The following is a 25346-nucleotide window of genomic DNA, read 5'->3' as shown; positions in this document are numbered from 1 at the left end:
AACACCAAGAAGCATGAGCTAAAGTATTATTACCTGGTTCAACTGTATATGATATATATAAATGTAAATCAGAATTTTTCCCTAAGTTTTGTCTATAATAGGAATTGTAACTAATCCACATTATTTATTACTGTATTTATATCTCATATCTGTTTCTTTTTTGTTACTATTTTTATTAAACGAGAAAAATATTGAGTTGCCAAATTTATAGCTTTCTAGCAGTTATAGGTTATTTAAATTAGCTTATCTTTCAAAGCAGAAGTAGCTAAAGGTTTGAAATAATCCATATTGTAGGTAATTATCATATTACGAGCTTATTTAACTTATAAATTACGAATATCTGAAGATTCTTCAACAGTATCTGGTGGGTGGATTGATTCATATTTATAGTTTTCTCTAAATTTATCATGGCCACATTTGTGTTCGAGGACTTTTAGACCAAAAGCAAAGGTTATTAATTAATAGGATTATTGTAAGTTTTTACATTTTTTAATTAACTTTTTTTATTAATTTGATTTATATTATTTATTTTGATTAATATTTTTTCTAAATCAAAATTTTTAAAGTACTTAAAGAGTTTATTTTTTTAATTAATAATATATAAATATTAATTAAAATTGTATATGTTTTAACACATCATCATTTTAAAAAAAATAATTTTATAACAATTTATTTTATATATTAATAATGTAAATAAATAGATAAATATTAATAAAATGTATTATTTATTTAAAATTAAGATATTAAAAAAAAATTATTTAAAAGACATAAAGACATTTAAATGTAGTGAAATTTAATATATATATAAATATTAAGTAAAATTAATATTGATTAAATGAATATATAAATAATATTAAATTTATTATATTAAATATATAAAATATTTTTTTTTAATGTAAATTTATATTTTAATATATAATATAAATAATAAAAGTAATTTTTTAAAAAATATTGTTTTATATAAAATTAATTTATAATTTAACTTATAATCAAATCTAAAACATAATTCTTATTTTTTTTTTTAAATCAATTTATAAATAAAGCTAATACAATTTTAATTTTAAAAAATATTTATTCAAAATATTTTTGTTATTTTCATATAAAAATAAAAATAATATTTTATTACTTGTTGTAATTAACAAAAAAATCATTAATTCATTATTTTTTATTATAAAGGGGAAAATTTTAATTATATATCTTATTATTTTTAATTTATACTAAATTAATATAAATTAAAAATTTTTAAATATGATTTTTTTAAATGACTAAATTTTTAAAAAACTAAATGATAAAGGAAAAAAAATTAATTTTTTTTATTTGAATACAAATTTCATTATAAATTAAAATTTATTTTGTATTAATAATAATTATAAATTATTTTTATTATATAATTATCATATTTTATCAAATAATAAGATTTATTCAAATTATATTAATCTATATTATTTACATTTTATTTATTTTATTAATAAATAATAAATTTGCTATATAATATAATATATTTATTTAAAATATATTAGATTTTTATTAAATAACAAATAATCATAAAATAAAAATATACATTTGTTTGATAAATAATATTAATTATCAAAAAAATAAATATCATAAAATAAAAGCACATAATAAATATAACAAAATAATATTAATAATAAATAAAATAAATCTACAAAGAATTAATAATAACCCGCCCTATTATTAATAATTTTATTTTTGTTTTATAAGTATTTAGTCAAATATATGAAAACGATAAAATAAAATAAATCAACATATATAAACCCAATCCTTCCTCCCCCTCTTATTAAGAATATTTAGATATCCCCGTAGGTTGCCTTATAATCCTTAGAATAAATTCTAATTGCTGCCTGAGATAAAGCTTTATAGTTAGTGATTGAATATTATTCTCATTTAATAAAAATTATCCCGAAATCTGAAATATGAGATTTGAAATAAAAGAATTAAAATTTTGGAGAATCATGATACATTAATAGAGACAGAACTAGAGGAAAATAATCTGATTTTCATAGATATGTATCTTATATATAGGATTCATATAATAATTAATTAGTTTAAGATAATGTTTTAAATTTCTGAATAGTATAGGACCTAGTCATGGCTTTGTAAACTTTAATTAAGGTAAATTAGAAAAAAATATATGAAAATTAGTGTTAATTTTTATAACTATGGAGCTTCATAATGCAAAAATGGTAAATCTTTTAAAATTAGTTGTAATACTTTAGAAGAATTACCAAATGCAAAACGAAGTATGGTAAAAGATATATATCACTAAATGATAATAAATATATATAACATAATTTATTTAAATAAAAAGTTTATTATTTAGAATATAAATAATATAAAAATTATATTTTATTTAAATAAATAAAATTTATATTTTTTATTAAAAAAATATATTTAATAAATATATATAAAATAATAATGTCTATTAAAATAAAAATATAAATATATATTATATTTATAAATCTATAATTATTTATATATATAATATATATTTATATTTATATTTATATTAAAAATATATATATATATATAAAATAAATAAAATAAATATTAATTTTAGATATTTAATATATTTTTTAATTTTTATTTTTAAAAATTTTAAGATAATTTTATGAAAATACAATTTTTTATTAATATTTATTTCAAAAATATAATATTTTCATTTATAAAAATATTATTATTTTAAAATACATATATTTATATTTAAAAAATATAACATAACAAAAAATAATCAATTTAAAGTAAATATATATGTATATATAAATATAAAACTTTATTTTATTAATATAAAATTAATATTATTTTACTTATAATTAATATTCATAATCAAAACTTGAATATTAGTCTATATTTTATGTAATTTAATAAAAATATTTTTTAATTTATAATAAATTATATATAATTACAACAATTTTAATTAATCGATTTCTGATGATTTTTAACATTTCCACATTATCCTAAATTTTTCAATATATTTCTTTATAAAATCATTTCCTTATTTTATATAATATACAATATAAAATGTTTTTTTTATAATTTTTTTACATTTATAAGATATTACATCTCACTATTCTCCGTATAATTCAAATTAAATATTTCTTTCTTTTATTTTTTCATTATAAAATAGGATATCCATAAAATATTTTATAAAATAATAATTTTAAAAAACATTTTTATCAATTTTTTATTTTCGTCATTTTTTCAATCCAATTATAATAATATAATAAGATTTTTGATGTTTATAATAAAATAATTTTATATATATTTTTTTTTCTTTAAGTTTTTGCTTTAGTTTTTAATTATATTTTTAACTGGACTAATTATTTAATTGCTTCTTTTACTTAAAAGAGAATTATATTGAAAAGTTTGAATAGTTTTTTTGATAAATATATAAGCTTTTTAATTTTTATTTAAAATATTATAGTACTTTTATAAAACATATATATATATTAATAAATAATTTTTTTATAAAATTAATTATTTAATTATGTAATATTATTTATTTATGCAAAAATTTAATAATAATTCTATTTGAAATATTTTTAAATTTTATTTACATAATAATATATATAATTAATTATATAAAATAAATAATTAAAATTTTTTATATTTTGTAATTATTGTTAAAATAAATATATTTTAAATAATATTAATTTTATAATTAAAAAAAATATAATAAAAAGATTAATATAAAATATAAAGTTTCAAAATATACATTTTAATATATAATTAATTGAAAATGAACAAATTTAAAAAAAATAAAGTTAAATAAAATAATTTATATTAAATTTATTTATATTTAGTTTATATTTTTTTATTCGTATTATATAACTAAGAAAATATATTTAAATATATTATATGATTAAATATTATTTTATTAATTACTTTTAATATAAGTGTAATAAGTCACAATTTATTATATAAATGTAAAATATAATAATTAATTAATTTTAATTTATATTCAAAAATATATATAAATCATGATTATAATAAATATAATATATATAAATATATAAATATATAAATATATAAATATATAATTATTATTTTTTATTACATTTATTTGTATATATTTGTATATATATATTTATATTTTTATTTATATTGATTTTTTCTTTTATTTTTTTTCATTTGTATTAATTTTTTATTTTATTTTTAATTTTAATTTAATTTTTTTTTAAAAAAAAAATATATATAATTTTTTTTTATTTACATTTGCAAATAATATATAATATGCTTTTATACTTTTTACCATTTTTTGTTTATTGTAATTTTTTCATATTTTTTTATTTTACGATAATAATAATTATATTTTTTATATTTTATATAATAATTAATAATTAATTAGAAAATATTTTTTTTAATAAAAAATAATAGAATTATCATAATTTATTTAAAGTAGGTAATTTAGTATTGCAATCTATTCCAGAAAATCCTTTAGCACAATAACAATTACTATTTAAGCAATATCCATTTGCACTACAGAAATTTGGACACATTTTTTTAAACACACAAAAATCTTATATATTTTCAGGGCATTATATTTGTCCACTATATCCCTTAACATTTAAAATTTCCTAATTTTTCTTACAAATAATTTTAGTTTATCCGACCCAAATATTTACTTATTATCCATTAGAACTACATTCATATTTATAACAATAACCTGATTTTTTTTTGATTTGACTTTTGCCTTTATTTTAATTCCATAAATCCGCGTTAAAACATCTCGAATCAGTCCCAAATTTAACACTTTAATTTTCTTAAGCTCTTACTGTGTTTAAATTACTTTTAGTATCCCAGCATCTTGCATTCGCGAAAGCATTTAAAGTATTACAATCAGCATCATTTTAATATCCAACTTTACAAATAGAAGATCCATGATGGTAATAATCACATAAATCCTAGTCAGTTTTAGGATCACAATATTCTCTTCCTGATGATTTACATTTACCTAAAATGTGTTCACATCCTGCTCCTTTTCCATAGAATGTTTTTTCTTCCATAGAGGCGTTGATTTGAAAATAGAAGCCAGTGTCCCTTAAAAGATTAGCTGTAAAACCACTAAAATAAGCCTAAGTAATTGATGTAAATGTATTCATGTATTCGTTATGTATGTCTGTGCTTTTCCAATGAGAATCTGAAGATTAATAGTCATCTGAATAATCTAAAGGCATACCAAGTAAAGTAGGACATCCAAAATATTGACGAGCAAACTCCAAAACATTAGGAGTTTTAATTAGTAAATGTTCAACTCCCCTTATAGATTATTTAATAGTAGGTTCAATATGAGGAGTTTTATTATGAGTTATCCATTTAGGTATATCTGAATTACTAAAACCTAAAATATGAGTAATTTCATGGATAAGTAATTCCATTAAATCTTCAAATTCTATAGGATCATTAATATTTTTTTTTCCCATAAAATTTAAATTGAAGTTAACTTCACCATGAGTAGGTCCTAGACCATCAACAAATTAACACCAACTAGCTATGGCTATATAATCATCATCTTCATCATTTGTATATGATACATATATATGTAAATCAGAGTTTTTTCCTTAAATTTTATCATTTTAAGGAACAGTTACTTCACCACATTTGGGACTACTTTATTTATATCTCATATTTGGTTCAGATTTCGGGATTATTTTTATTAAACGAGAAAAATAGTCAATTGCTAATTATATAGCTTTCTCAACAGTAGAAGTTAACATTTTATATTTTTTCATTAGAAGCTAATGTTTTGTAAAAACTCATATCGTAGCTAATTATCATATTACGGGGTTATAAATTTTGTAAATTACGGATATCTAAAGATTCCTAATCAGGGGGGATTGATTCGTATTTCTAGTTTTTTCTAATTTTATCGTGCTAACATTTATGCTTAAGGACTTTTAGACTTAAAATGCAGGTTATTAATAATAGGGTTATTATAAGTATTTTCATTTATTATTTTTTAATATTTTGTATTTTTTTTTATTATTTAAATATAATGTATTTATATAATATGTCTACATCTTTATCTTATTTTTAATTAATCAAAATTTATTTTAATGATTTAATATTTATACAGCAAAGTAAATTAAAATTATTAAACAAATTTATTATCCTATAATTAATTTTACATATCATTATAAAAGATATGTAAAAAAGCATCAGAATAAGATAAATATTATAATTAAATTAATTATTTATTTATATAAATCATATTAATATATTAATATTAGATATTTTTAATTAATATACTACTACTATAATAATTATTTTATATACAAAAAATCTAAAAATATATTAAATACGTATATTTATAAATAATTAAGTAAAAAGTAAATAAAATTAATTATTTATAAAAAATATTAATTTACATTTCATATATTATTAATAAAAATATATTTATTTTATACAATAAATATTTTTTTTAAATTATATTAATTATAATTTTTTTACATATAAATTTTAAATCATTAAAGATATAAATAATAATAAAATGATAATTTATATTAATGATATATATTTTAAGAATATTTCTGTAAAAAATGTATTTTATTATTTATTTTTTAATATTATTTATTTAAATAAATATTTTTTTATATCATATTAAAAATTATTATTTTTTTTATTTGAATAATTTTTTTTTATTATATTTAAAGAAATAATTTATTAATTATAATTTTATACAAAGAATAGATAATTAAAATTACAACAAACAAATGTTTATTAGAAAAATTTAATGTCTTTATAAGCACAATAATCAATTTGTAGAAATCATAAATATGAAAAATATTCTTTAAAATATAGAAATATATAAAAATTGATTTTTCTATTATTTTAAATAAAATAAATATCCATATTTATTAAAATTAGCAAAAGATATTTATTTTATAAAAAATTAAAATAAAAAAAAAAATTAATTATTTATATTTTAAAGAGAAAACCTAAAATATATATTTTTTTTTGAAATATTTTAATCAAAATATAAATAAATTTATTACTTATTTATATAAATATATAAATATATATGATAATTATAAGATTAGATTGTTTATAACACCTATTAAATTAAAAAAAAAATTATTTATATCATATAATATTATTAATAACCAGTATTTTCTTTCTAAATGTATTCCAACAATAATTTTCTTCAAATGTGATTATATTACACCTTATATTGAATTTTTAGATATTTTGATTTACAAAATAATAAACCACTCAATATGTTAATAAAAGCGAATTTTATTATTTCAATTTATTATATAATAATCCTTAGAATAAAATATTAACTAATATCAGTGAGAAAGCTATATAATTATAATTATAGATTTATTATTTTTTTCATTTTACAAAATATTCTCAAAATCAGAATAAATATGAGTTTTGAAACCGACAATTAAAATAGTTTAAATAATTTAACACTCCTTAAATATAAAAGTTCAAGGAAAGATTTCTGATTTTAATATATATGTATAATTTAAAATATAATAAAAAAAATTATTTCGCATATGGCGGCTTATAAGTATTATTTTATCGGTGATCTAGGACCTGTTCATAGTGAAGTTAATTTCAATTTAAGGTTTATTAGCAAGTTAAAATATGAATGATTCTATTAATTTAAAGATTTAATAATAAAAATAGTTATCTATTATAATATTACAATGAATACTATTATTTTATATTTTAACAATATTTAATGCCTAAAAGTGTAATTCCTAATTGATAACCTATTATTATAAAAGAAAGTTAATAGTTTACTTCTAACGTATTGATGTTTTCTCTATCCTATCTTATTTGGCATGCCTTTAGATAATTTAGTAGGCTTATGTTCTCAAGGATATCATCGGAAAAACTCAAACATCGAAAAAAAATATATGAAAATATTTGTATAAATTGCATTGTATTTTCTTGATTTACACCAATTATTTAAAAGAAACAGTTTATGCTGAAATAAATATCTTTATTTAAAGAAAATATATACTATCAATAAGCTGGAGCCTATTAAAATATCACTGGCTAATGTAATTAATAAAATATATTATGTGACTGTTACAATATTAGGGCCATTTAAATGTTTATCTGGTAATTTAATAATCGTGGCTATATAATTTTGATATTAATAAGAAATAAAAAAGAAAAAAATATTAGGAAATTAAAAGTAATATTATGACATAAATAAATCAGGATGCAGAGTTAGTTTAATTTAGTGTTAATTCAGGACTTTTTAACTCAAATATATTGAAAGAATGGCAAAATATTTAAAATAAAGATTAGTTCCTATAAATATGAATAAAAATATGATAGAAAATATATAACTATTTATTTACTAAATTAAAGTGATATATAAAAAAAAGTTAATGTCTTGAAAATATACACTTATTGCATGATATAAAAAAATCTATATTAATTAATATAATACAATTAATTATTGCTTAAATAATAAATTTTATTGCAAAAAAAAAATTGAAAAAAATACAGTCAAAAAATAGTTTTAAAAAATATTATAGACTTCATTATCATTTTTATTATAAATAGAATTTTTTTATAATATTATTATTTAGTTTAATTTAAAAAATTAATTAAATTTAATCAATTTTTTTTTTTTATTAAAAATATTTAATCAATTATTTTTTTATATATATATATATTTTTGAAAATCGAATAAATCATAAATGGTTTTAAGAAATATTTTAATATAAATATAGTATTATAAATTAAAAAAAATTAATAATAGATATCTTATTTAATTATAAGATAAATAAAAAATAAAAAAGAGTAAATTAGAAATATTGATTTTATTATTAATCTTATGAATTTTAGAATTTAAAATGTTATGATGATGAAAATTCAGAAAACATTTAATGTAAAAATAATAATTAATTTAAATAAATAAAATTATATAAAACCAAAAAAAAAAATTTAAAAGTAAATAGTATAATCTTATAATGTTTATATATATAAAAATATAAATAATTTAATTATATAATTATATATATATATATATATATATATATTTATATTTATTTTTTTAATTTATCTTTTAATTACACAATTTTTTTTTTTTAAATATTCTCATTTATAAATAAAATATTTTCAATTTTTTTTTTTATATTTTTTATAAATAATTATTAATTTTTTTTTTTATAATTTAAAATATACTTTTTTAAAAGTATTATATTTCAAACTATATAAATATTTATATATATTTTTTTTGTTTTCAAAATATTTTTTTTATTTATATATTTATTTTTAATTATTATCATATACGTTAATTACCTTTATTTTTATTTTTTTATGTTATTATTATTACATTTTTTTTTTGTTATATAGTGCCATTTTGTATATTAAAGCATCTCTGATAAATTTACTTTTAATATCTTTGTATTTTACATTTTTGTGAGTAAATATTGGTAACATGATTATTATGTAAAACAATTTTATAATTTTCAGATATATTGTTATTTAAATCACATAATCCAACCTCATTTTCAGGATTAAAATATTTGTTTTATAGCATAATAAAATGTTTATTTTTTATAATTTAATTTATTTCAGCATAGAAACATATATCCTTTAAATATTAGTTCTAAAACCACAAAAATAAGCCTAAATAGATTATATGGATGAATTGATATATTTTCTTTAGATGATTGTGTTTTTCTAATGAGAATTTTCAGAATATTTGCCTACTAAATTTTAAAGAGGCATACCAATAAGGTAGGATATCTAAAATAATCTTGAGCAAACTTTAAAACTATAGGCAATAAAGTATCGATTCCTTTTTTTTATATTACATATTAGGCTTGATATGAGGAGATCTCTAAGGAAATACTTTTTTACATGAGTTATTTTATTGATAATTATTTTCATTAAATCATTGAATTCAATAGGAATAATTGTTATATAAGTTTGCTAATTGACCTAAATTGAAGTTAATTAATCTATTAGTAAGTTCTATACCATTTAAAAGTTAACACTATAATACAAAGGCTTTATAGTTTTAATAAGGATCAATTTTATATATGAATAATATAAATGTAATACATAATTGTTTCCTATATAGTTTCGTCTATCAAAGGAATTTAAACATATCCAAATTTATAATTTTTATATATCATATTCGATTAAGATCTTGAGGCTAAATTTATTAAATGAGAAAAATAGTCAGTTGCCAATTATATGGCTTTTTCGTATTACGTGATTTTTTATTTTTTAATTTCAGACGTCTAAAGATTCCATATTAGGTGTGATTGGTTCCTATTTGTATACTTGTTTCATTTTATCGTTAAAACATTTTATTAGAGTACTTTTAGACTGAAAATACAGGTTAGTATGAGTTTTTCATTTTATTTTATTTGTTGAAATATTTGTTATTTGATTTATTAATATTTTATTTATATCATCTAATAATATCTTTTATAATAATTATATTTCTAATAATTTAAAAATAAATAAAATAAAATATTTTTTAATATATTACTATAATATGTATTAATCAAATATTTTAATATAACAAAATTTTTTACTTTTTAATAAAAAATATATACAAATAGTTTTATTTTATTTTAAAATAAAATAAATTAGAAAATAGAAAGAAATTATATATTAGTTAATAAGAAAAAAAAAAAAAAAAAAAAAATTACTGATTTAAAAAAAAAAAATCTTTTAGATATAAAAAAATTAAAAAAAAAAACTGAAATAATTTGGAGATAAAAAAAATATGATTAAAAATATGTATATGCTTTAAAATAATATTATTTAAATTTCATTTTTTTAATGAAATAATTTCAATTATTTTTATATTTTTTTCAAAAGATTATTATTAATTTATTTTAAATGATATTATAATATATACACATTTAAATTAATTCTATTGTATTTTTATAATATAAATTTAGTTAACAAAAAAAATTGTTAATAATATAAAAAAATTTATATAAAAATAAAATTATATGTTATTATTTTAAATGTGCGAGAAAAAAAAAAATCAATTTAAATATATTTTTTAAATGTAGAAAATATTATATGTATTTCTTAACTTTAAATTGAATATAATTAATAAAACATGTTTAAAATTACCAAAAAAAAGTAAAAAAAATAAATAAATCCAAAAATAAAAAAAATAAATACTCTTTATATATTAATATGTCTAATAATTATAATATATTAAAATAAAAAAAATTTTTTTTTTTTAAATATTATTCTAAGATATTAATCTAAATATATAATATGTAAATTATATTTTTGTATTTAATAAAAAAAAAGTTAAAAAAAATATATATATAAAATATTTTCTTTTTTTAAAAATAAATATATATATATATAAATATATATATATTAATAAAAAAAATATATTTTATTTAAATAATTTTACACAGATAAATAGAAATTGTTAATATAAAAATAAAAAATAATATTTTTATCCAGTTTTTTATAAATATATAGATATTTGAAAAATTATCTGATTTATATATAATACTTTATAGCATATTTTATTTTATTTTTTTTGTATTATTTCAATAAAAAAGGTGAGAAAAAATTAATTTTAATCGCCTTTCTTTATGTCTATTATATTTTAGTTTTATTTATAAAAAAAACAATTTATATACATTATAACATTATTTAGATTAAAAGTTTCTAAGTTTTTCATAGTTAATTTTAAATATTTAATACTTACTGATGATTTTAATAACATAAATTTATGTATATTTAAAATATATATTAAATTTGATGATTAAATTAAATAAGTAAACTTCCAATAAAATAACAAATATTTTAGATCTTAGTGATATTATATCTAAATAATAAAAAAATTTTAAAAAAAATTATATATTTTAAGAAATTGAAAATATTTATATATATATATATATATAATTATATATATATATATATAAATAAATATATTAATATATATTATATAAATTGTAATTATTCTAATATATATATATATCTTATTTTAATTTATACTTAATATAATATTTATTATCTTTTTAAAAAATAAATAAATATTATATATATATATATTTATAATGAAATAATATTTTTTTTTTTTTTATTAATTAAAATAAATAAATTAATATATTAAATTTTTTTAATTTCTTTTTTTATTTTATATTTATTTATTTTAATTATATATTATATATGTTTATGTTATATATTACATTTTTTTGTATTATATATTTACTTTTTTATTTTAACAATTTATTTTCTAACATATTTTTAAAAGTTTTATAATCAAATTAATCTAAATTTAATTTTTATTTTATATTTTTTTTTTTTAATTTAATTTTTTCTATAAATTTATATAATATTTTAATTAATTTAAATAATTTAATATCACATAATTACTTAAATATATTTTATTGTTTTAGGAAAATAATTATGAAATTTTGTATAATATTAATTTAAAGATATATAATAATAATATTTTTTATATAAATTATGTTATATTTGAAAATAATTTAATCACATAATTATTAATAATTTCTAAAAAATTTTTATAGAATATTTTTTAATTATATTTTTTTATTTTATTTAAAAATATTTTTTATTATACATTTATAATCAACATATTAAATTTAATAATATATTATACTTTTATTTAATTATATATTTTTTTATTTATTGATAAATTATATTAATACTTAAATTATTATAAATATTGTAAAACTTTTTTTTATTTGATGCTTTAAATAATTATTTTGATTTATTTATAATAAAATATAAATTATCTATTTTTAAAGTTTTTTATTATAATAATTATATGAATTTTAATTAAAAAAAATAATAAATTCTAAACAAAAAATATATTATAAAAAAAAAAATTAATATTTAAATATTAAAAAAAATTAAATCAAATTCATTAAAAAAAAAATTTAATACAATAATTTATAATTAACAAATATTTAATAAATTTTTAAATATAATAAATTTAAAAAAAAATAACCAAATAAAAATAAAAATAATATTAATAATTAAAAATAATTTTATATATATAAATATATATACATATATGTATATATATATATATATATATTTATATATATATTCATTTTTTTTTAATTTTTTAATTTAATATTATTATTTTTTTAATTTTATATTTTTTTATTTTATTATAATATTTTTAATTTATACATCAATTAATTAGATTTTTTTTTTTTTAATTATATAAATTATTTTTTCATAATCTTTTTTTTAAAATTTTTTTTTTATATTATTTAAAATAAATTATTATTATTAATTTTATATTATTAAAAACTATATTTTTTATAAATACAATAATATAATATTATTTTCTTTTATCAAATTGAAAACTTTATTTTTTTTCAAAATTTAAATGGATTTTTTTTCCCGCAATCTTATCCAAAATATTTTTTAGAACATTAACATTTACCATTTAAGCAATATCCGTTTCCGCTACAGAAATTCGGACAGAATTTTTTAAACCCACAAAATAAGGCTATATTTTCTGGGCATTATATTTATCCAGTATATCCCTTAACACTCATATTTTCTAAATTTTTTGTACAAACGACCTTTTTGGATCCAACCCAAATAGTTACTTATTATCCATTAGAACTACATTCATATTTATAACAACAACCTAAAACCTAAATTTTTTTATTTTTTGGATCTTCCTTCAATATGTTTGAGTTAAAACATCCAGATTCGACACCAAATTTAACTCCTTACATATCCTGAATTTCTTTTGTGTTAATATTGCTTTTAACATCCCAGCATTTTGCATTCTTATAGATTTCTAAAGTATTACAGCCAGGTTCATTAAATTAATTAGACATACATTTCGAAGGTCCAAGATTGTAATAATCACATAATCCATTTTATTTTTTTGGATCACAAAACTCTCTTTTGGTTAAATCACATTTACCAATAATGTGGTCACAACCTGCTCCTTTTCCATAGAATATATTTTCTTCCATAGAGTTGTTGATTTGATGATAGAAACCTGTATCTCTTAAAAGATTAGTTGTAAAACCACTAAAATAAGCTTAAGTAGTTGATGTAAATGCATTCATGTATTCGTTTTCGATGGCTGTGTATTTCCAATGAGATCCTTTAGACCCTTATTCTCCTAAATTTTCTAAAGGCATACCAGGTAAAGTAGGACATGAGTAATATGCTTGAGCAAACTTCAAAACGTTAGGAGTTTTGAGCAATATAGTATCCTTTCCCCTTATTTTTTTTTTAATAGTAGGTTAAGTATAATAAGATTTATTAGAATCTACCCATTTAGGTATATCAGTCTCGTTAAAACCCAAAATATGAATAATTTCATGGATAACTACTTCCATTAAATCTTTAAATTCAATAGGATCATTAAAATTTGAAGTTGTTAATTAACCTAAATTAAAAGTAATTTCGCCATGAGTAGGTCCTAAACCATCCAAAAATTAACACCAGCCAGCATAGGCTAAATATTCGTCTTCTGGTTCTATTTTATATTATACATATATATGTAAATCAGAAATTTTTCCTTGAACTTTATCTATTTAAGGAATTACAACTTATCCACATTATTATTAACTGGCAGGTTTATATCTCATGTTTGATTCAGATTTTGGGACTATTTTTATTAATTAAGAAAAAAATTCAATTGCTAATTATACAGTTTTCTCACAGGCTTCAGTTAATAGTTTATTTTTATCATTAGAAGGTAATTTTTTGAAATAATCCATATCGTAACTTATTTCCATATTACGGGGTTTTTTATTTTATAAATTACGGTTATCTAAAGGTTCTTTATCAGGAGGGATTGATTCGTAATTATAGATTTTTTTCATTTTATCATGGACACATTAGTGCTTAAGGACTTGTAGACAGAAAATGTAGGTTATTAATAATTGGGTTATAATTAGTTTCTTCATTTTCTTATTAAGAATTTTCAGTTGTTTTGTAATAATTAATATATTAATTTGAGTTAAAAGAATATTATTAAATATATATATAAAATCTTTTTTTTATTGATTTTTTTTTTACACAATTTTATTTTACCCTCATATTTTGATAGTTTTTTTTTTAAAAAAATACTATTTATATATATATTATTTATTATAATAAAAATAATTTGATAAAAGTATAAAATTAATTTTATTAATATTATTTATTTAAATAAAAAAAAAATATATATAAATCAAAAAAAAAATATTAAATTATGAATATTTTTATAATAAAATAATAAATTAAATAAAAAAATAAAAAATAAAAAATAAAAATTATTAATATAAAAATATATAAAACAATTCAGTAATAGAATGTATTAAATTACTAAATATCTTTTATTTTTTTATAACAAAAAAAATAACAAAAAAATATAATATATATGATATTTTATATTAAATTAATTATAAATAAAATAATATATATAGAGTATGTTATTATTAAAATAAAAATTTATTATTATATTTAAAATAAAATATATAATATTTGCTTTTATTTTCTTACATCTATATTATTTTATTTTTAAATAATTTAATTTTATATTTAATTAATAATAAATAGGTAAATTAAATTAATTTTAATCATAAAAAATAAATAAAAAATTATAATTAAATAATATTTAATTTTTTAATATTTTATATATAATTTTTTATCTGAAATTTTGTATAATGTGATAATTTTTAATAATCTTAGATAAAAATATTAGTTTTATGGTAATAATTCCGATAAATTTTTACTTTTTATTATTATTACCTATATATTATGCAGCTACAGATGCCGTAACGTCCTTAAGCTTAGTAAAAGTGAATTAATTTACATCACTAAATTCTTTTATATACTTATAAGGAAAAATAAAAATTTAATATTTAAATTAATTTTCATAATTATAACAATATACTTTTTCAGAAACTATCTAAAATTAAATTTTTTAAACAATATTATTAATTTTTTTGGATTTTATCAAAGTATTGCACTCATTTATTTATAATATGGCTTTTAATTTCATATATTTTCTAAAAAACAACTTTTTCTACCCTTTACATTATAAAAAATATATAAAATTATTATTTCTAGTTATTTTTAATAGTACTAATTAAGATAATTAATTTTTTGTTTTGTTTTATCATTTAATTTTTCAGGTTTATTAAAAAATATAATATAAGATATATTTAATAATTTTTTTTAATAATTTTTTTTTTTTTTTTCAATAAACTATTTTATTTATTCCTTATATTTTTAATTTTCCTATTAATTCTTAATTTATTAAAAGCTTTGTGAGAATAAGTTATATCATAAATCATTTTTTTATAATTTATATTATATTTAAATTAAAAAGTCTTAATTTAAAAAAATAAATTATTTAATTCTATTTTCCATAATACTTTTATTATATAAAAAAAGTAAAATTATGTAAAGCAATATATCTTTAAGGATTAAAAAAATAATAATCTTTATAATATATAGAATTTAATTTGTTACTTTTTGTTGATATCAATACTATTATAATATTTAGAGTCCAAATATATTAAAGTTTTTTTAATAACTGAATTATAATAAGGAAACTCAGAGAATTAATTGTGTTTTAAAAAGTTTTATTTTATGACTTTTATATCATATAATTATATAAAATTAAATAAAAAATTATATTTCTGTAAAAATAACAATAATGATCATTAAAAATTTAAATATACATTTAAAAATATTATTTATTAAAACTTTCATTTAATAATTTTTTTTAATTTTCTAAATTCATTAATTTTTTATTAATATTAAAAATATATCTTTTTAATTTAAAAAATTAGATAATTAAGTATATATATATATATATATATATATATATATATATATAAATTAATTAATTTTATTATTTTTATATTTATTTAATATATATTTTAATTTTTTTTTTACAAAAACATATTTATTATTTATATTTTAACTTAATTTTTTATTGTTTTCTATATTATAAATATTTAATATAATATTTATAAAATTAATTATATGTAAAGAATATTCATTTATAATATATACTTTTTCATTTTTTTTATATTTAAAACATATTAATATTACTTTAATCTAAAATAAATGTAATAAATATATATATTAAGCAAATTATTAATTTCATTTAAATTATTAACAATAAGAAATAACATTACAAAAAAAAACTATTTGATTTATGAAAATATTTAAATATATTTCAACAATATATATTTTTCAATTTATTTTTTACTTATAAAATTCTTAAATCAATTACAAATAATTAAAGTATTCAGATAATAAAAAATTAATTTTTGAAAGTAATTGAATTTATTGTTTGCTAAAAAAATTCATATCAAATGTATTAAAAATATTTTTATGAAAGGCAAATATAAATTAATATATTTATTAAAAAAAATATTCAATATTTAAATAAATATAAAATAAAGAATAAATTAAGTAATTAAAAATTTTCGAAATATAAATTTATATAAATAAAAAAATAAATGAGTAATAAAATTAATTATTAATATATAAAATATAACTATAGTATTAATTTTATAAATTAAAAAAAAATCATTCATTTTTATTTTATATTTAATGATATAAATAAAAAATTAAAAAATATTTAAAAATAAATTAAAAAAATTAGATATGTAAATAAATTTTGTAACAATAAATTACAAATTGTTTTTTTAAAAAAATTATAATAAATAAAAAAAGAAGTTATAAGTATAAATATTATATATGTATATAAAATAAAAATTTATACGTTTTAACTATTTTATTTAATGTAAATATATATATATAAATATTTATATATATATAAATATTTTTTTTTATTTTATTTTTTTTTATTTTATTTTATTTTATTTTTTTTTATTTTATTTTATTTTATTTTGTTTATAAATGCTTAGTCATTATATATAATATACACACTTTTTTTTTTTTAGTTAACTATAATTCTTTTTTTTATATATATAGTTTACTAATTTTTTTTTTTAATTTTTATAATATTTATTTTTAATATTTATATATTTTATTTTTAATTATAAATTTTTTTTAAATATTTTAAATTAAATTTTTACTATTTAAAGATTAATAAATAAAAATTAATATTACTCTATAAAATTTTATTTTAAATATATTTATTTATTGTTAAAATGTTATTTTTTACCATAAATATTAGAGAGATACTAGCATATATCAACGATTTTTTTCAATAGAGCAATCGTTTCCAGCATATTCATCAGCACAATTACATGTATTTTTTAAGCAATATCCGTTTCCACTACAAAAACCAGGGCATAATTTTTTAAATGAGCAAAATTCAGATATATTTTTCGGACATTGTATATAACCTTAATATCCCTCAAATTCCAATTTGTCTAAATTATTCTTACAAACTTTCTTAATTTTACCTACCCAAATAGTCAATTATTATCTTTTAGAATCACATTCATATTCATAGCAATTTCCTTCTATTTTTTAATTTTATTTATTTGGTTTAGAACTTTTAACTAATAAATTTCCGTTAAAACATCTAGAATTAAATCCAAATTTGGCTCCTTTATTCTATTAAACCTCTATTGTGTTTTAATTACTATTAGTATCCCAGCAATTTCCATTTGAGTAGTTAACTAAAACATTGCAACCAGATTCTTGATAACAAGCAGATTATCCATGATGGTAATAATCACATAAATCATTATCAGTCTAAGGATTACAATATTCATTTGTTGGTTTATCGCATTTGCCAAGAACATGATCACAGCCTGCTCCTTATCCAAAGAATGTTTATTCTTCCATAGAGGCGTTGATTTCAAAATAGAAACCCGTGTCTCTTAAAAGATTGGTTGTAAAAGCACTAAAATAAGCCTAAGTAGGTGATACAAATGTATTCATGTATTCGTTTTGTATGTCTGAGTTTCTCCAATGAGAATTCGTAGATTATTTGTCATCTGAATATTCAAGAGGCATACCAATTAAGGTAGGACATCCGAAATATTTACGAGCATGTTCCAAAACGTTAGGAGTTTTGATTAATAAAGTATTAATACCCCTTATTTATTTTTAAATAGTAGGATCTCTATGATGTATTTTTTATTTATTTACCCATTTAGGTATATCAGTACCCATGAAGCCCAAAATATGAATAATTTCATGTATAACTATTTCCATTAAATCTTCGAATTCAATAGGATTACTAATATTTTAACTTTTTAATTAACCTAAATTGAATACAACCTAACCATGAGTAGGTCCTAGAACATCCAAAAATTAACACCAGCCAGCATAGGCTTAATATTCTTCTTCTGGTTCTATTTTATATTATACATATATATGTAAGTCAGATCTCTTTCCTTAAATTATGTCCTTTTAAGGAACAGTTACTTCCCCACATTTGTGACTTTATTTATACCTCATATTTGGTTCAGATTTTGGGATTATTTTTATTAAACGAGAAAAAAAATCTATTGCTAATTATATTGTTTTCTCACAGACAGCAGTTAACATTTTATTTTAAGCATTTTTTTCTAATGTTTTAAAATGATCAATATCGTAACTTATTAACATATTACGAGGTGTTTTATTTTGTAAATGACGGATATCTAAAGATTCCAAATCAGGAGGGATTGATTCGTATTTATATTTTTTTTTCATTTTATCATGGACACATTAATGTTTAAGCACTTTTAGGCAGAAAATGCAGGATATTAATAATAAGATTATTATGAGTTTTTTCATTTTATCAGAATTTTTTAATATTTTTTTTTTATTGCTTTAAGAAGAAATGTTTTATCTTTATTTTTTTTTTAATAATTAATTTAATATTTTTTCTATAATTTTTTATTTAAAAATATTATATTTTAATTGATAATTTATCACTTTTTTTATAATTAAATAACCTATGGCTAATTTATATATTTAAATATAATTTTGTTAATATAATTCTATTTATAATATATTATATATTTAAAACGACATTAAAGTGTTAAAGGATATATATATATATATATAATATTTTCTTTTTTTAAATTATTGAGTAAATAAAGTTAAATAAAAAATATTTATATACAAAAGAATTTTTTATAATTATTCTTTATTTATTCTATATAAAATTAATTTTATTAAATTTATTTTAAAAATATAACTTCAATGCAACTATCCAAGAATTAAATCAGAAAAAAAAAAAAAAAATGTATAAACTATTTGTTATGTATTATATTGTATATTAATAAATATATGATTATATATTAAATATTATATTTTTTTTTTTTAAAGTTATATATTTTTTTTTAAATTATCACATCTAAAATTTAAATATTTATTTAATAAATAATGATTTACTTAATAATAAAATATAAAAATGAAAATTTTTTATAAAGTAATATATATTTTATAATAAATGATATTTCATAAAAAAAAAAAAATTAAAAAAATTCATTTATAAATTTTTAATAATTAAATTAATTTTTTGTTATGTTATTTAATTATAGAAAAAAAATATATAATTATTTGATATTTAAATAAAAAGTAAAATTAATTCTGAAATAAATAAATAGTGGAAGTTAAGTAAAATTAAAAGAATTTTAAAAGCCAAAAGAAATTAAAAGGAATATAAACGCAATTATAAATGATAAAATATGTTTTATACTTTATTAATAAATAAAATATTAAGTTTTTTTAAATATTTTTAAAATAACTAAAATAAATATAAAAATATTAAAATTAATATTAGATATTAATTTTATATCAAATAAAAATATTATTCAAATTTAATAGATACATAAAAGAAAAATTTTTAAATATATTATAAAAATACTGTACTAATAATCTATATTTATTTTTAAAAACTATTATATTAATATATATAATAATAGTTATTTAAAAATCATATTTTCATTTAAATAATATTAAAACAATATTTTTTTATATATCTAAAAAATAAAATAAAAAAAAATTAATTTTTATTTGTTTCTTATAAAAGATATAAAAATAAATATTATATATTTAATTTAAATAATTAATATATCTAATTTAAAATTGAAAATTTATCAAAAATAAAATATAATGTATATTAAAATTATCCATAAATAAAAGACAAAATAATATAAAATTCAAAACCAAAAAATAATTAATAAAATATTAATAAATAATAATAAAAATATATATAAATAAATATAGAATACAAAAATAACAAATATAAAAAAAAAATATTAAGTATATTATAAAATAAGCAATAATTTATGTTTATAAGTAATATGAAGCTAATTTGAAGAATATAAATGAAAAAATATAAATCTCATTATAAAATAAAAGAAAAAAGAATGGAATAAATAAATTACAATATAAAAAGAAAGTAGATTGTTTAAGTGGAAAATAATATTAATCATAAAATAAACAGGTTTCTATATTGAAAAAAACTATTCAAAGAAAGAAACATATTCTTTGGAAAATAAAGGCTATTTAAATCATAATAATTAATAATATTTATAATTATATTTATAATTATATATATATATATATATTTATAATTTTTATATTAAAATTAACAAATGTATTTTTAGTAATTCTTTTTTTCTTTTATATTAGTTTTTCTTTATATATTTATTGATATATATGATTATATTTATATTAAGATTTTTAAGTTCTATTTATTTAGTTTTCTCATAATAAAATACGCTTAAAAATTTTTATATATTTAATATTTAAAAAATTTAAATATATTTAAATATAAATAATTAATATTATAAAAGTAATATAATAAATAATTTATATATTTTTTATTTAATTAATTATTAAAATATAAATAAATATATATATATATATATTTATATATTTAAAAGAATAAATAATTATTTAAAAATTATATAATTATAAATTTAATTTATTTAACTAAACTATATATTTAACTGAATAATTTAATTAAAATAAAGTATTTAAAAAAATAATTATTAAATTATCTAATATACTATTTTAATATCTATAGTTTGAAATCTAGAAAAAATTTATATTTTTTTTATTAATTATCAAGAATAATTATTTAAAAGAATATTTTTTTTCATTAAATTTTATTTTATTATTTTTAAAATATTAAAATTGAAAATATTAAAAATATATAATAATATAAATTAAAATGAATTGGAAAAATATATATATATTATATATATTTTTTTATAATAAATATTAAAAAATAATTTATTATATATAATAATGAATTTAAACAAAAAAATATTTTAATTAAAAAACACTTTTTAAATTTCAAGATAATATAAGAACCATATGCCTAAATTAATCATTTAATTTTTTTAAACTTCTATATCATTTTAATTATTAATTAAGCAAGAAAATAAAATAAAAATTAATATATTCTAGCAATAATTTATTACTTTTTTTATTAAGTTAATAAAATTATATAAATTACCTTTATTATAATAAATATTGCATAAACTTGTTATAAAATAATAATAAAAATAAAAAAATTAATTTTAAAAATAAGCTATATATAAATGCTCATATTTATATATTCTACTGATTTTGTAAAAGTAATTTATTTATAAAATAAAACTTATAAATAAAAATAAAATATATTAAATAAATTTAATAATTTATATAATAATAAATGCATTTATATTTTTATTATTAGTTAATTATAATAAAATTTAAGAGTTAACTAAATATATTATATAAATAACATTAGAAATTAAAATAAAAAATTATTAAAACTAAAAATACTATATATATGTATAAAATATTAATAAAATATTTAATATCTATAAATAAATTAATATTAAAAATATATAAAAATAAAATATATAAATTAGTATAAAAAAATAATTATATAAGCTTTATTATAATAAATGGAAATTTTCGATTAAATTTTAACCTATAATTATTAATTAAATATTTATTTAAAATAAAAATTATAATTTAAACTAAAGCAGGAACTTTAGTAAAGAAAATAAACCATTTTTTTTTTTTTTTTTTGGAAAATAAAAATCATTATTTTAAATTCCCAATAAGTTTTAATTAATATAAAAGAAATGTTATATATTGTATCCTGGAATTATTTTATATATAATATTATGTTTAATATCTTACTTTTTATTTAAATAAAATAATAAATTATTACTTTTGGTAAAAAAAATGTAGTTTAAAAATAATAGAGAAGGTTAAGATAAAGAATCTAATAAATGTATTATAACTTTATTATATATATATTAATAATTTTTTTTAAAAAATTTCAGTGAAATTATAAATAATGAGCAAAAATTAAATTCTAAAATTAAAAAAAAGGAGAACTTAAAAAATTGTTTTTCCAATATATAATATATAGTAATTGAAAAATATAGAAATATTTTCATTGAATTTATTAAGATTTTAAAGTATTTTTGATTTGGTATATTTTTTGGAAAGCTTATAGAGGATTAAGCTTTTATAATAGTGAATGTTTTTTATAAATATATTATTTATTATAGGTATAACTATAATTGATATTTTTTAAAAAAATAAAAAAATTAATTTGTATTTTTTTTTTCTGTTTGTATTATTATATATGAATAAAATTATAAAAATTAAATGATATTTTTTATTTAAAAAAAAAGTAATTATATATAAATCAAAATATTTTTCAAAAAATATATAGTTTTTTTTATAAAAATTATATATTAAATTATTTATTTTTTTTAATAATTTTTATGTATATAAATAAAAAAAAAGAATTAATATTAAAAAACAAAAAGATTGTTTAATTATATACATTAAATATTTATACATATAATATTATCATTTTATTATTATATCTATAAAAAAATCAATAGCATTTATTCTTTTCATTTAGTTTTTACACTAGAACAATCTTTTCCAATAAATCCTTCAACACAAATACATTAATTTTTTAAGCAAATTCCATTTGCGCTACAGAAATTTGGACATATTTTTTTAAACCCACAAAATTCTTGTATATTTTATGGGCATTAAATATATCCATGATAACTATCTACTGTTTTTTATTCTGAATTTTTTGTACAAATGAGTTTTACTTAATCTACCTATATAGTGACTTATTATCCATTAGGATTACATTCATATTAATAACAATTACCCTGAATTTTTTCATTTTTTTTGTATTTTTTACTCAATAAGTTTCCGTTAAAACATCTCGAATCAGTCCCATATTTAGTTCCATTTTATTTTCTAAAAGTTTCTGTGTTATATTCACTGTTAACATCCCAGCATTTTCCATTATCGTAGGTAAATAAATTATTGCAATTAGACATATTATATAAACCAGTTTTACAATTAGAAAATCCATGGTGGTAAAAATCACATAATCCAACATCGGTTTAAGGATTACAATATTCTCTAAAAGCAGTATCACATTTATGCATAACGTATTCACAGCCTTTTCCTTTTCCATAAAACATTTATTCTTCCATAGATGCATTTATTTCAGCATAGTAACCTGTGTCTCTTAAAAGATTGGCTGTAAAACTACTAAAATAGGCCTAAGTAAATGATACGGATGTATTCATATATTCGTTTTGGAGAATTGTGTTTGGCCAATGAGAATTTTTAGAATTTTCGCCTTAAAGAGGCATACCTTCTAAGATAGGACAATTAAAATATTCTCGAGCATACCTCAAAACATTAGGAGTTTTGAGAAATAAAGTATCAACTCCCTTTATTTATTTTTTAACAAAAGCATGAGTAGTTTCCTTAGGAAGTATCCATTAAGGTATATCATAATCGCTAAAACCTAATATATGAGTTATTTCATGGATAACTATTTCCATTATATCTTCAAATTCAATAAAAGCATTTTATTCGAATTTTGGCATTTTATCTAAATTAAAGTTAATTAAACCATGAGTAGGTCCTATACCTTTCAAATGTTAACACTATATTGAATAGGCTTAATATTCTTTTTCACTTTCAAATTTATATGATACATATAAATGTAAATCAGAGTTTTTTCCTTAAGTTTTGTCTATTTAAGGAATATTAATTATTCCACACGTATCAGAAGTTTTGTATTTCATATTTGATTGAGATCTTGGGATTATTTTTATTAGACGAGAAAAATATTCAATTGCCAATTTTATCGCTTTCTCGCAGATATCAGTAATTTTTTTAAAAGGTTTAGTTAATGTTTAGAAGTAAGACATGTCATAGGTTATTATCATATTACGTGGGATTCTTTTGTGTAAATTACGGATATCTTAAGATTCAATATCAGGTGTGATTGATTCGTGTTTGTATAATTTTTACATTTAATCGTGGGCACATTAGTGTTTGAGGACTTTTAAACTAAAAATGTAGGTTATTAATAATAAGGTTATTATGAGTTTTTTCATTTTGTTTTTGTTTTGTTGACTTATTAGTTATTTGTTTATTTA

At 14.8% G+C, this 25346-nt stretch overlaps 6 protein-coding genes across 6 annotated transcripts, besides 58 other annotated features; all 6 read right to left on the bottom strand. All coding sequences in view use genetic code 6, as the record gives it.

The window, feature by feature from the left end:
- Positions 1-789: 789 nt before the first annotated feature.
- Positions 790-880: a microsatellite.
- A 458-nt stretch (positions 881-1338) lies between these two features.
- Positions 1339-1392: a microsatellite.
- Positions 1347-1405: a microsatellite.
- Positions 1349-1403: a microsatellite.
- A 940-nt stretch (positions 1406-2345) lies between the features above and the next one.
- Positions 2346-2409: a microsatellite.
- Positions 2346-2415: a microsatellite.
- A 39-nt stretch (positions 2416-2454) lies between these two features.
- Positions 2455-2550: a microsatellite.
- Positions 2489-2547: a microsatellite.
- Positions 2513-2553: a microsatellite.
- A 1431-nt stretch (positions 2554-3984) lies between these two features.
- Positions 3985-4058: a microsatellite.
- Positions 3986-4057: a microsatellite.
- Positions 4008-4058: a microsatellite.
- Positions 4059-4105: 47 nt separating this feature from the next.
- Positions 4106-4164: a microsatellite.
- Positions 4111-4175: a microsatellite.
- Positions 4112-4173: a microsatellite.
- Positions 4176-4400: 225 nt separating the features above from the next.
- Positions 4401-5645, bottom strand: IMG5_205620 (leishmanolysin family protein, putative; the record flags this gene model as incomplete). The annotated part of the gene is made up of 1 exon (XM_004023745.1): positions 4401-5645. One exon carries the CDS (start codon positions 5643-5645, stop codon positions 4401-4403), a length of 1245 nt encoding a protein of 414 aa, XP_004023794.1.
- A 70-nt stretch (positions 5646-5715) lies between these two features.
- On the bottom strand, positions 5716-5967 carry IMG5_205610 (hypothetical protein; the record flags this gene model as incomplete). Its single annotated transcript, XM_004023744.1, has 1 exon — positions 5716-5967. The coding sequence occupies one exon, from the start codon at positions 5965-5967 to the stop codon at positions 5716-5718; it is 252 nt and encodes an 83-aa protein (XP_004023793.1).
- Positions 5953-6021: a microsatellite.
- Positions 5969-6006: a microsatellite.
- A 1348-nt stretch (positions 6022-7369) lies between the features above and the next one.
- Positions 7370-8156, bottom strand: IMG5_205600 (hypothetical protein). The gene has a single exon (XM_004023743.1). The coding sequence runs from the start codon at positions 7854-7856 to the stop codon at positions 7452-7454; it is 405 nt and encodes a 134-aa protein (XP_004023792.1). The 5' UTR covers positions 7857-8156; the 3' UTR covers positions 7370-7451.
- Positions 8157-8419: 263 nt separating this feature from the next.
- Positions 8420-8465: a microsatellite.
- A 121-nt stretch (positions 8466-8586) lies between these two features.
- Positions 8587-8646: a microsatellite.
- A 316-nt stretch (positions 8647-8962) lies between these two features.
- Positions 8963-9032: a microsatellite.
- Positions 8992-9038: a microsatellite.
- Positions 9039-9211: 173 nt separating this feature from the next.
- Positions 9212-9269: a microsatellite.
- A 1310-nt stretch (positions 9270-10579) lies between these two features.
- Positions 10580-10613: a microsatellite.
- Positions 10614-11860: 1247 nt separating this feature from the next.
- Positions 11861-11932: a microsatellite.
- A 169-nt stretch (positions 11933-12101) lies between these two features.
- Positions 12102-12208: a microsatellite.
- Positions 12140-12202: a microsatellite.
- Positions 12209-12266: 58 nt separating the features above from the next.
- Positions 12267-12304: a microsatellite.
- Positions 12305-12588: 284 nt separating this feature from the next.
- Positions 12589-12636: a microsatellite.
- A 150-nt stretch (positions 12637-12786) lies between these two features.
- Positions 12787-12848: a microsatellite.
- Positions 12788-12835: a microsatellite.
- Positions 12828-12885: a microsatellite.
- Positions 12886-12999: 114 nt separating this feature from the next.
- Positions 13000-13060: a microsatellite.
- Positions 13061-13065: 5 nt separating this feature from the next.
- Positions 13066-13123: a microsatellite.
- Positions 13067-13142: a microsatellite.
- Positions 13069-13142: a microsatellite.
- Positions 13083-13125: a microsatellite.
- Positions 13083-13142: a microsatellite.
- Positions 13143-13337: 195 nt separating this feature from the next.
- On the bottom strand, positions 13338-14897 carry IMG5_205590 (leishmanolysin family protein, putative; the record flags this gene model as incomplete). Its single annotated transcript, XM_004023742.1, has 1 exon — positions 13338-14897. One exon carries the CDS (start codon positions 14895-14897, stop codon positions 13338-13340), a length of 1560 nt encoding a protein of 519 aa, XP_004023791.1.
- A 248-nt stretch (positions 14898-15145) lies between these two features.
- Positions 15146-15183: a microsatellite.
- Positions 15184-15196: 13 nt separating this feature from the next.
- Positions 15197-15244: a microsatellite.
- Positions 15197-15246: a microsatellite.
- Positions 15199-15245: a microsatellite.
- A 71-nt stretch (positions 15247-15317) lies between the features above and the next one.
- Positions 15318-15347: a microsatellite.
- A 791-nt stretch (positions 15348-16138) lies between these two features.
- Positions 16139-16167: a microsatellite.
- A 614-nt stretch (positions 16168-16781) lies between these two features.
- Positions 16782-16819: a microsatellite.
- Positions 16820-17729: 910 nt separating this feature from the next.
- Positions 17730-17768: a microsatellite.
- Positions 17743-17779: a microsatellite.
- Positions 17775-17845: a microsatellite.
- Positions 17846-17928: 83 nt separating this feature from the next.
- Positions 17929-17995: a microsatellite.
- Positions 17986-18031: a microsatellite.
- Positions 18032-18142: 111 nt separating this feature from the next.
- Positions 18143-19608, bottom strand: IMG5_205580 (leishmanolysin family protein, putative; the record flags this gene model as incomplete). The annotated part of the gene is made up of 1 exon (XM_004023741.1): positions 18143-19608. The coding sequence occupies one exon, from the start codon at positions 19606-19608 to the stop codon at positions 18151-18153; it is 1458 nt and encodes a 485-aa protein (XP_004023790.1). The 3' UTR covers positions 18143-18150.
- A 1336-nt stretch (positions 19609-20944) lies between these two features.
- Positions 20945-20990: a microsatellite.
- An 86-nt stretch (positions 20991-21076) lies between these two features.
- Positions 21077-21126: a microsatellite.
- Positions 21127-21429: 303 nt separating this feature from the next.
- Positions 21430-21484: a microsatellite.
- Positions 21485-21644: 160 nt separating this feature from the next.
- Positions 21645-21700: a microsatellite.
- Positions 21681-21726: a microsatellite.
- A 58-nt stretch (positions 21727-21784) lies between these two features.
- Positions 21785-21826: a microsatellite.
- A 580-nt stretch (positions 21827-22406) lies between these two features.
- Positions 22407-22446: a microsatellite.
- A 60-nt stretch (positions 22447-22506) lies between these two features.
- Positions 22507-22547: a microsatellite.
- Positions 22548-22698: 151 nt separating this feature from the next.
- Positions 22699-22750: a microsatellite.
- A 1030-nt stretch (positions 22751-23780) lies between these two features.
- On the bottom strand, positions 23781-24788 carry IMG5_205570 (leishmanolysin family protein, putative; the record flags this gene model as incomplete). The annotated part of the gene is made up of 1 exon (XM_004023740.1): positions 23781-24788. One exon carries the CDS (start codon positions 24786-24788, stop codon positions 23781-23783), a length of 1008 nt encoding a protein of 335 aa, XP_004023789.1.
- Positions 24789-25346: the final 558 nt, after the last annotated feature.

The sequence above is a fragment of the Ichthyophthirius multifiliis genome, assembly GCF_000220395.1.
Source record: "Ichthyophthirius multifiliis unplaced genomic scaffold scaff_1120509251444, whole genome shotgun sequence".
Classification (NCBI taxonomy): Eukaryota; Ciliophora; class Oligohymenophorea; order Hymenostomatida; genus Ichthyophthirius; species Ichthyophthirius multifiliis.
This window is presented reverse-complemented; position numbering and strand designations above follow the sequence as displayed.